This window comes from Gordionus sp. m RMFG-2023, chromosome 1, assembly GCF_954871325.1.
Source record: "Gordionus sp. m RMFG-2023 chromosome 1, tfGorSpeb1-WG-v2, whole genome shotgun sequence".
Taxonomy (NCBI): domain Eukaryota; kingdom Metazoa; phylum Nematomorpha; class Gordioida; order Chordodea; family Parachordodidae; genus Gordionus; species Gordionus sp. m RMFG-2023.
Window position 1 is genome coordinate 87,083,291 of NC_088775.1, and position 12,094 is coordinate 87,095,384.

At 25.9% G+C, this 12,094-nt stretch overlaps 1 protein-coding gene across 1 annotated transcript; it reads right to left on the reverse strand.

Moving 5' to 3' along the window:
- Positions 1-629: 629 nt before the first annotated feature.
- LOC135930886 (cathepsin B-like) lies at positions 630-11,260 on the reverse strand. The gene is made up of 8 exons (XM_065467685.1): positions 11,135-11,260; positions 10,872-11,093; positions 10,289-10,404; positions 2,698-2,828; positions 2,444-2,542; positions 1,931-2,047; positions 1,522-1,737; positions 630-1,199 (listed from the first exon to the last, which is right to left on the reverse strand). Exons 1-8 carry the CDS (start codon positions 11,258-11,260, stop codon positions 1,018-1,020), a joined length of 1,209 nt encoding a protein of 402 aa, XP_065323757.1. The 3' UTR covers positions 630-1,017.
- Positions 11,261-12,094: the final 834 nt, after the last annotated feature.

Here is a 12,094-nt window from a genome sequence, read left to right on the forward strand (position 1 = left end):
GGCTATCTGCCTGCAAATATACTCACTAAACACTAATATTTATATTTGTCATGTTAGTTCTATAGTTAGAACTATTTTGAATAACTTTATTTTTGATGATACCGAAAATGCTGATATAAATTATCGAAAAGAACAGATGAGTCTATGCGGACTAAATAATTAATCGTAATAATATGCACTTCTGCCTGATTGAAATATAATGAGAGTGCGAGGGAGAGGAGTTACTAGAATTGGAAGGAATAGAGCCCGATTAATATTTTAGCCTAGGAGAGTAAGAAAGATGGTTACAAGCTAATTTTGATGTTTTAGATTTCTTATACTTATTAAAAATATTTAGGGAGTGGATAACAAAAAAAATCCGAATTTTTTAAGAAAAAAATTATTTTTTAATCAGCGTTTTTCCATTTTCACATTTCAATTTTTTTTAACAAGCCATTATTATAGTTTATTAATTTAAATATTATTTTATATTTTAATTTAACAGGTTACCATAAGCATAGTGGATATTGTTATTTCATCATATTATCTGATTCTGAAAATTCAAAATCATATGAATTAAAGTAATTTTAATCTACAAAGCTACCAAATATTTATTCAAAATATAAAAAATCAATCAGTCGATTTCCCGCGTCAAAAATTATAAATGCAACTTGTAAATACTAAAATGTGAAGAAAAAATATAAATCATTTTATATATTAAAGAACTATAATCTAATGCAAAAATATAATTGTCCTACAAAAAGTAGATGAGTATAATCATCAGGGGTGGCACACGAATAAAAAGTTAGGCCACATTTTATAAATAATTTTTAAATAAAATTACAAAAAACATAATTACTATATGCCTTAAAATATATATAAATGTGGAAAAAGTCCAAAGGTAATATTTTAATATGAAAAAAAAAATATATATGCATAATATTTATAGAATAAATATGAGATCATATCCAATATATTAGTGGAAAATTTGTTCATTGATAAAAAAAATAATAAATGGAAAAATATAAATTATTTTGTTTAGGCAACATTATTTTGATGGAATTCTTCCAAAGTAAGTAAATGTTTTTCGATTTGACTTTCAAAAGGCTGCTGAATAAAATTATCGCTCTGGATCTCTTCTTTATGATTCAGAGGATCGTTTCCAGGACCTATAAATTCGTAGTTAATTTTATTAAAGACGTTATCACGATTTCTGGAAGCTAAATCGAAATATATATATTATTTATAATATTAGAATCGTAATAAGATAGGTAAAAAAAAGTTATTTAAATCAGAATTTGGTACGTCAGCCAGAACCCTCGGAATCGGGGAAAATATAGGAGCCGAATATTTTAAATTTTAGCACCAGATTTTATTTTGAAATTCTCGGTGTAAACGCCCAAAAACGGAATTTAGCCCAGGCTCCAAACTTTAATTTAAATACTATTTATATAATACTGAAGGAGAAAAAATTTAGACAATTTGATACACCCCCCCCCCCCCTCTAAAAATCAATATTCAAAAAAAATGTATTCCTTATACCCATTTGTTTTTCAGTGTTAGGCAAACCGGCATATATCTCTGCCTCAATTCCGCATTCATTTGTCCCTCTTAAAATCTTGAAAAATCCCTTTTGCCCCCAATCTTGGTTCCAACTATTAACGGATAGCCAATAGGACGTGTTATCTTGCACACCCCATCCTATAATTTTTACAGCGTGGCCGCCCACTAGATCCCCAGTTACGTGTTTGTAGACTCCTGTTACAATATAAAAATAAATTATAATTCTTTTTAAAATAAAAGGGAAACTATTGGGCTTATGGATATATCTGAAGTCTCAGATGTGTAACGTTTGCTCACCCCTCAAAGTATTTGTTGTTTAGCAAGCTAATTACATACCGTAAAATTATTATTTTGGTAAAAAGTATTAAATATACAATTGTCATCTTACCAGATTTGTATTGCAAAAAATCTTCGAAAACGATCATGATAGCTTCTACTGGCCCGTATTGCATAATTTCTGATTGTATTTGTTTAGGATCGAATGGCACATAATATATTTTTTTAGCTAAATATATATATAAAAAAAAAATTATTTAAGTTATTTTCAAATCATTTTTTGAGCGCGACTTTTTTTTAAATTTAAGAATCTGATGAATACCTATTTTTATCCTGTGTAGACAATTCTGCTGTTAATCTTTAAGTCATTTATAATGAAAAAACTATATATAAATTACATTTGGTTGGAAGGTTCATGACAAAATTGTCTGAAAATCATAGGGTAGGTACCAAACATGATGTAATACATTTCGGGTACTTAAAGTTGAAAAAATAATACATTGCCGGAAAAAATATTTTGACACTAACATACATATAATCATATTTTTTTTAAAAAATAATATTTTCACCCAAATAAAATTTGTTACAAATTTTATTCTTAAATTAAATAAATATTCAAAAAAACCAAAATTTTTGTCATCCTTGTAGGTCCGGTTATAGCTGCTCTCGCAATGAGTAACACATTTTGGGGTGTCTACTACTTTGCTGCACGGTTTGTAGATACCTTAATAAAATTTTACAAAATGAAAGAAAAACTTACAAGATGAATATTACTAATTTATATCTAACAAAATTTAGACAAACAACATCAGTTCATCCTGAATTTTTAAAACTCTTGACGTCTCACAACATGTATGGGGTTATATTATAAGTTTCTACCTGTAGTGTGGTGATCGCAATGCGGTATTTCGTAAGGCAGGCAACCTTGATTAGATCCAAACTGTCCTCCAGTCACTATGCCATTAGACCGGTAATAGGCCCAAGCCAACTGTGGTTGACCTCCGTCACATCTACACATGGATAACATTAATATATCATAAGAGGTCATTTATAATACGTTGAAAATTTAAATATTTAAAAAATAGAATACCTTTAAAAATAAAATATAATATATATAACTCATAGCTCCTCATTCGAGAGTAAGTTAAGAGGAACAATACTAAAATTATAGAGAAATGTTATCAAGTACTAGTTAATCCCAACTATTACTAGACCTGTATAGGCTAATATGCCGATGAAAATTATCACGTTCAAATTATCATTAACCATAAAAATATATATAATAATTTACTGGCCATAACATTATGGATAAGAGAATTGTAAGTAGTGTTACGTAATCGGCTAATTTTAGCCGACTATAAAACGGTTTAGCCTAGATTTTAGGTGAATAAATCGGCTAAGCCTAAAAATTGGCTAAAATAAATTAGTCAAAAATTCTGCATCGATGCCTAGCATAAATTATTATTTATTTATTTTAGTAAAATAATTTATTTTATTTATATTTAATGTAAATATTTTATTATTATCAACAAATAAACATGATATGATTTAATATTTTATATTTATATTGTTATATTTTGAAATGAAAATAAATTTATTTATTTGATGTTTTATTAATAAAAAAATTAACTGCTATTGTAAAAATGTAATATTCTTTTTAATATAATTTATTAGTGATTTTCACAATCTTCTTACATCTTTTATTGAGGAATTATATTGTAAATTTTATTAGATAAAAAAAACAATCTTTCAGGTGAAATCTTTTATAATTTTTTTTTTATCAATTTTGTAAAATTATCTGTTTTTTTATTAAATGAGGTGTTTTTTTTAAAACAATTTTATAAAAATTTTTATATTAAAATTTTTTGATGTTATTTTATAAGATGTTTTTAAGGATAATATTTTTTAATGTGAGAATTGTCATAATCGTTATTTTTAAAGTTTTTTGTATTTTTTTGACGAAAATATATTAAAATAAGCATTGATAACATTTAAATAAAAATTTAATGAAGATGTACCATAGAAAAGAGACAATTGTAATCGTTAATTTTAAAGTTTTTTGACGAAAATATGTTTAAATAAGTATTGATAACATGTTTAAATTAAATTTAGTGAAGATGTACCGTAGAAAAGTGACAATTGACATAATAGTTATTTTTAAAGTTTTTTTAATTTTTTTGACGAAAATATGTTAAAATAAGTATTGATAAAATGTTTAAATAAAATTTAGTGAAGATGTACCGTAGAAAAGTGACGATTGTCATAATCGTTATTTTTAAAGTTTTTTGATTTTTTTTGACGAAAATAGATTAAAATAAGTATTGATAACATGTTTAAATAAAAATTAAGTGAAGATGTACCGTAGAAAAAAGACAATTGTCATAATAGTTATTTTAAAGTTTTTAAATTTTTTTGACTAAAATAGATTAAAATAAGTATTGATAACATGTTTAAGTGAAGATGTACCATAGAAAAGTGACAATTGTCATAATCGTTTTTAAAGTAGGACCCTTAAAAATTATTATATTAATTTAGTTAAATTTTAAAAATGTATAATTATCAATTAGACAAAAGATTCACCAGAGATAAAAGGGCATATTGTGCGGCCCGACAAAAGGATGTTTAAATAATATAAAATTGTTTAAATTATAGAATAATATCATACTAAGTAATGTTCATTCTTATTCGTATAAACCGGGATTAATCGGATATAACCTCATGATATATCACATTGGTTGTAGTTCTTGTTTTATCATTGGTTATAATCTTTAATTTATGAGGAGAACAAACTCGAGACATAGCCACATATAGCTGTCCATGTGAAAAAACAGAATGAGGTAAAAAGATGCCAACTTTGTTCAACGTTTGTCCCTGAGCTTTATTAATTGTCACGACGGTCTCACGGGAAATTGGCCGCGCTTAAAGGAAAATGGCAGGCCAGAATCTGTAGGAATTAAACTTATTCTAGGAATGAGAACTTTAGTACTGAGAAAACTACCAAAAACAAATTCCGCCTCAATTATATTTGGTAGCAAAGAAGTTATAATCAATTTAGTCCCATTATTCAAACTAGAAGAAGAATTTAAGTTACGCATTAATATTATAGGTACCCCGACTTTGAGTAAAAGTTTGTGAGGTGGTAATCCTGATATACTTAAAGAGTTTAAAAATTCAGTGGGATAAAATATCGCTTCATCCTCGGTTATCGTTTCATCAGCACTTATGTATGTAATCAAATCCCCCGGAATTTTGTTAATCAATTTAATATTTATAGAATCGACATCTACGTTTTTAGGGGTCAGGATTGCATTTTGAGCAAATGATGTTTGGAAGGTAACGCCATCATTTCGTCGTCCATATAAAGGATAACCATGCTTATCAATAGAAGAGGTATCCACAAATGATTTAGGATATTTTTTTGAGCATTTTCCATCAATCATGCAGGGACTATTAGGAAATGTTATACCACATGGCGGTAATTATAATATGGGACGAAATATCAATGACTCATAAACATATATTCGAGGCCGTGGATAGGTCATTTCAGGATATAATAAAATTAGATAAACCGTTTGGTGGTAAAATTAATATTTTTGGCGGAGATTTTAAACAGATTTTATCTGTTATTAAACGTGGTGGAAGATGCGACATTGTTAACTCAACCTTAAAACGATCCTATTTATGGTCGCATACAGTGCCATTAAGGTTAGGTATTAATATGGACTTCTACAATTTCACGAAGCAAATGATTATCTTATTAATAATAAATACTCAAAATTTCTTTTAAGAGTTGGTGAAGGCTATGAGACATTTGATGGCTCCAGGGATAAAATAAAAATTCCTGAATATTGTTGTATAGCTTCCAATGATATCGAGGATCTTATTGCTTTTGTTTACGATATAGACAAAGACAATACGTCCTTTAACCGAACATCATTTGCTCAAATTGCAATCCTGACCCCTAAAAACGTAGATGTCGATTCTATAAATATTAAATTGATTAATAAAATTCCGGGGGATTTAATTACATACATAAGTGCTGATGAAACGATAACCGAGGAAGAAGCGACGTTTTATCCCATAGAATTTTTAAACTCTTTAAGTATATCAGGATTACCACCTCACAAACTTTTACTCAAAGTCGGGGTACCTATAATATTAATGCGTAATTTAAATTCTTCTTCTGGTTTGAATAATGGGACTAAATTGATTATAACTTCTTTGCTGCCAAATATAATTGAGGCGGAATTTGTTTCTGGTAGTTTTCTCAGTACTAAAGTTCTCATTCCTAGAATAAGTTTAATTCCTACAGATTCTGGCTTGCCATTTTCCTTTAAGCGCCGCCAATTTCCCGTGAGACCTGCTTTTGTCGTGACAATTAATAAAGCTCAGGGACAAACGTTGAACAAAGTTGGCATCTATTTACCTCATTCTGTTTTTTCACATGGACAGCTATATGTGGCTATGTCTCGAGTTTGTTCTCCTCATAAATTAAAGATTATAACGCGATAAAACAAGAACTACAACCAATGTGATATATCATGAGGTTATATCCGATTAATCCCGGTTTATACGAATAAGAATGAACATTACTTAGTATGATATTATTTTATAATTTAAACAATTTTATATTATTTAAGCATCATTTTGTCGGGGCGCACAATATGCCCTTTTATCTCTGATGAATCTTTTGTCTAATAAATTATACAAAGTACATTTTTAAATTTTAACTAAATTAATATAACAATTTTTAAGGATCCTACTTTTTTAAAAGCTTACCATTTTGTCGGATCCACCATTGCTCTATTATCCCTGCTGATATTTTGTATAACGCACAAAAAATATACATAGTACATTATTTTTATCATAAATAATTTTATATCTATTCCAAAAAATCTTCGTTTTATTTCAATAATAATGTTTATTTATATTTTTGCCTGATTTCTTTATTTGTCTAGGCTAACCCAACCTTAATCCCTCACATTGCTACAAAACTTGATGAATCTATTAAAGATAAGCTAAAAAAATAATGACGAATAAACAAACGCTTTGCCAGTTCCAGAGTTACTGGTAGCCAAAATAATAAAAAATTACGCTTGAAATTAACTCCTCGCATATAAGTTTCATTAGTGTTTAATGGCACTTTTATTTAAATTAGCATTTTTTTTTATTTAAAATAAAATATAGACAAATAATTTAAGAAATGCAAGACATACATTAAATTTATCCGAAAAGCTACAATAACCCTATATAATAAACAAAAATTTATTTTTTATATATAATTATAATTGATCATATTACCAAAAAGTATAAGAGTCGGTTATTTTTATTTTATTTGTCATGATTCTCTAATAAGTGGTTTGTCCAGGCCTTCCCAGTTTCTCTTAATACGGAATTCACATGTTTTTTACATCTTAAACTTATTGGTAAATCATATAATTCCCCTTCATGTGAGGATAAATCAATTTTAAAATTTAACTATCTCCTAGATGGGAAAAATTTTTCATAATTATATTGGATACGACTGGGCTTGGAACCTCAAAATTTATATTAGCTTGCACCTGACATGGGAATATCTTTAACAAATTTTTAAGGGTTGAGCTGGGCTGGATAAACTTTTATAATTATATGTTTCCTAATATTGTGAGGGATCTGGCATGACATCTATCGTAAAAAAATGAATAAAAATCTCATTCCCCGTCATTTTTGACGGGCTTTCTACTAGTTTTTTTATTAAAAAAATATAAAATAAATAAATTTATTTTCATTTCAAAATATAACAATATAAATAAAAAATATTAAATTATATCATGTTTATTTGTTGATATATTTACATTAAATATAAATAAAATAAATTGTTTTACTAAAATAAAATAAATTGTTTTACTAAAATAAATAAATAATAATTAATGCTAGGCATCGATGCAAAATTTTTGACTAATTTATTTTAGCCAATTTTTAGGTTTAGCCTTATTAGGCTTAGGCGAAGTTTTTAGCCGATTAGGCAACACTAATTGTAAAAGAATTTACTTTTTTAAAAAAAGAGATTTTTATCTTCATATATTTTATATAACAAAGAACTTTTAATTAGCATTATTTAAATTCAATAATAAAAACTTTATTATTGAAATAAAATTTAATCTGCCGAAACATTTGAACTTAATATTATTACCACAATTTATAATTCAAAAGAAAATTTGCATACACTATAAACAAACATGTCACAGGGTGAATCAAATGAAACATTATGTTTCGCGATAAATTTAGAATAGGAACATTAGTTTTTGACACTGATATTTGATGGCATCAATAAAATGGGGGAAGGGCAGAGTAACAAAGAAAATAGGAAGAAGGAAATTTGAGGTAGAAATAGAAGGAGTAAATAGGAACATGGTTGAGACAAGTTTGGCAAGTAAAACCGCAAAGAATAAAAATAAAAGTGATAAATATTTTGGTTTTTTTTTTAAAAAACGCTGGTTGGTCACAAAAAAAATAAATGGATGAAAAATATTGGTTTTTATAGGAAAACTAAGGTTATGAAAAAAGGGGGATAGATAGGTAAGATATAATGCGAAATATTTTACAAATGACTTCCAAGTTCCTAAATTGCGTGGGAAACAAAGTGATAAGAATAGAGGTAAGAGAAATTGAAGGATAGGAGGTCAAGGAATTGTTAAAATCTAGCAATGGAAGAAGCTATTCAGATCTATAGGTAGATGATGTACAACAGGAGAGATGAAATTGGGTGGGGGTGTCCTCTAAGAAGGGAAGAAAGAATCTAGAGCAGAGAACCATATAGTCAACCAAGAATTTGGAGGAGCACATCAGATGAGAAGTTGACATTAGTTAAAGATCAAAAATGTATGGTCCCTGAGATGACGAAGTCTATAATAGTAATACAAAATAGTAAACCAATCAGCTTATATGCAGTGAAGGTGGGTAATTCTGAGGAAAGTTGTTACATGTTTGTTATAGTGTGTGCAAATTTTCTATTAAATTATAAATTATGGTAATAAGATTAAGTTAAAATGTTTTGGAGTATAATTTTATTGTATAGATGAAATTTTTTTAAGGTATATTATGAATTTGAATAAGTATTGTGGGTTTTGTTATATAAAATTAAAAATTATTTTTACAATACAGATTACAAGCATTAATAATTTTCTATGATTATGGAGTTAAAAATTGTTACACCACTTTTTATCTTTTAATTTTTATAAATTTTAAATTGGAGTAATAAAATTTATATTTTAACCTTCGAAATAAAAAATATTTTCTCAGTTACTATATAAAAATAAATTTATGATATTTGATCAAAAATCAATCAGAGCTTTGGAAATTTGTTTAATCATTTGGAAAGCTGTGTAGATTTGCCTGAGCCTACAGAAAAATAATATATCATTAAAAGATATTATAATTCTAAATTTACTAAAATATATTATTGAAATGTTTAAAAGTTTATCTTGCCACATTATAATTTCACATTTTTATATAATTTGGATATTTAAATTGTTATGTGGATAAATAATATAAGTATTTAATGTAAAATATTGGATAAAAAAATATGTTTTATCTTAAGATGAAATTTTATATAAATTATAAAATATTTTACAGTAATAAATATACAATATTTATGCAAAAAATTATCATGACTTATGCATTTGAATACGATTTATTATAATTGTACAAGGTAAAAGTTTTAATTGATAATATAAAAAATAAATCTGTTGTTAAATTTAATCTGATTATATTTTTAATCCTGTGATTTTATTTCCCTCTCCCTATCTATATGGTTTAATTTCTCATTTGTTTATATATAGTATTAAAATTAATTTATGGTGATGTGGCACTCCTATTTGATTACATGAAAAATATTGATGAAACTTCATTTTCCTATCCTGATTTTTTAAAATTTTACATGTGGATAAATTTGCTTTATGATATTTGTCCTAATAATTATAACTTGTATTTTGCATATAATATCACTAAAGTGAATTTTCTTTTGTTTGGGGGGGGGGCTTCATGACAAATTTGTGCCTTGACATAACTGTAGACTCACTCAAATATATTAATTATGACAATTTTTCAGAAACCAAGCAAATAATTAACAAATATTTCTTATTATCAAAATGTTAAAATAACCATTTCATCATGAAATTTATTTTAGCATGAAAAAAAAATATTTGGCATTTCTAAGGTAAGATTATTCATAAATCTTTCTTTGAAAAAAAAATTTAAGCAATATTTTTTCGAAGTATTTTAGAAGATTTTCAAACTCTGAAAATGAGATTTGTAAAAAAATATTCAAATATTATGTTAATTATCAAATTATTTTTTAAAATTTATTCGATTTTAGGTAATATATTTAGCTAATTAAAAAAAACAAATAATTTAATTCAATGATTTTAAAAAAAAATTGCCCGATTTATTTCGCAATAAAAATCAAATTAATTTTTTATTTGTAACTAACCCAAATCCACAATTATCGCAGCAGGTGAGTAAATCTTCGGCAGATATGTGAGCGTTCACGGCTCCATTACTACTTATGCAAATCCTGTCTGACATGGCCTCCACAGCACCAAAGGCCTTGTATAGGCAAAAAAATAAAAATATTTAATGAAAAAATTAACACAAATTTAACTGGGATAGTACAACTACGGTCAATAAGTGTCAGATTTTGATTTTTTAAAAAAGGAGCAATTTGTTATTAACAAATAATATAAATTTCAAATTAATATTTGTATTAATTAGTAAATTAAAATAAAAATGTCTCCCAGGATTCCCTTTTCAAAGCAATAAAAACTGTTTCTAGTTTTTTATGCAAAAGGGTAAAAGATTTGATAGATTCCAATTTTCATGTTTTGGTTATTGGTATAATATTTCGCAAAGTTTTAAATATTAATTATCTTGGAATATAAAAAGTATTCAAATTAAAATCAAGTTATCTATCAAACTATTCTAATATTTAATTTAAACAAAGTTAATTATGACTTATATTTATTTTAAAATGAATATATAATTATCCTTTTTATTTCAATATATTAGTATAATACCCAACATGATCCACATGCACCTTGATCTCTAACCTCATGAAGTGTTGGACAATCTGGCCATTGAATTCTACTGTCAAATTCATCTGGTAGCTGTATTTTATCTTGATCATGATATTGAACTTCCATATTAAACAATTTAGAAGTGGTAGCATTTAAATTGACTCCCATTAACTTCTTAATAAGATCATAATCCCAACTTTGGAAATTTGGAATAGTACTAGCCTGTTTATATAATATAGGAAGCCGTTATAAAATCTAAAAACCTTCCAAGTTGTATTAAGATTATTTATATAATCTACAATTTGATTAGCCCGAGATCCGTATCTATTTTCTGATCTAATATCATAGAATAACTCACATATTAATGCAAAGTATAAAACGAAATTCATCACTTCAAAAAGGATAAATGATAAAAATATATTTAGGCACCGGCGCGTCAAAATTCAAATTTTTAAAAAAAAAAAAGGTTTGCGCATTTATACATTATGCATTCAAACTTAATTTTATAAATCTTGAAAAATAACTTCTTTTCTTCAAAATGTTTAATGTTTTTTAGATAGAAGTGGCAAATTCTATCTAAAATAAAATAAAAAAGTAAGTTAAATTAAGTTGCAAAAGTGTTTTTTAAAAATTACATATGTTATTATTTCAAAGGTAAGTTTATAATAATTATTTTATAATGTTATATATTATATAATTAAAATATAAAAAAAAATATATATATACAAATGTAAATTGGTTTTTTTTTATTTAATATTAATTGCAAAGACATTGAAATTAAGATGTCTGTTTCAATTTATATCAAATAAAACAAATTTTATTTTATTATAACTGTATATAATATTATGTGTATAACATATATTATATAATTATCTAACTTTTATAAAAATATTTTTAAAGCTTATAGAAATTATGTCTCATTTTATTCTCTATTAATTGCAAAGACATTGAAATTAAGCATTTCCTTAAAAATTATATACATTTTTCTTTATCTAATAAAATTTATCTTATCTTATCCGCTTTTATTATTTAAAATAAATTAGAATTGAACCAGCTCTAAGTATTTATTCATTCTCTATAAAACAAACAATTTAGATAATAACAATAGGAATTATAATTTTATTACCTGGTAGCTAAGTGATTTCTTGTTTTTATAGTTATATAATTTATATACATTTCATGTACCAAAAAAAATATTTAAGAAAATATTCAAAAAAAATTTC

What these genes read in the sequence shown, in the direction of transcription:
- LOC135930886 (XM_065467685.1), bottom strand. Translation starts at nt 11,260, where the DNA reads ATGAATTTCGTTTTATACTTTGCATTAATATGTGAGTTATTCTATGAT. An exon ending in ATCTTAATACAACTTGGAAG is followed by an intron (nt 11,094 to 11,134) that starts GTTTTTAGATTT and finishes TTATATAAACAG; the next exon opens with GCTAGTACTATTCCAAATTT. An exon ending in TAACACTGAAAAACAAATGG is followed by an intron (nt 1,200 to 1,521) that starts GTATAAGGAATA and finishes ATTTCGATTTAG; the next exon opens with CTTCCAGAAATCGTGATAAC.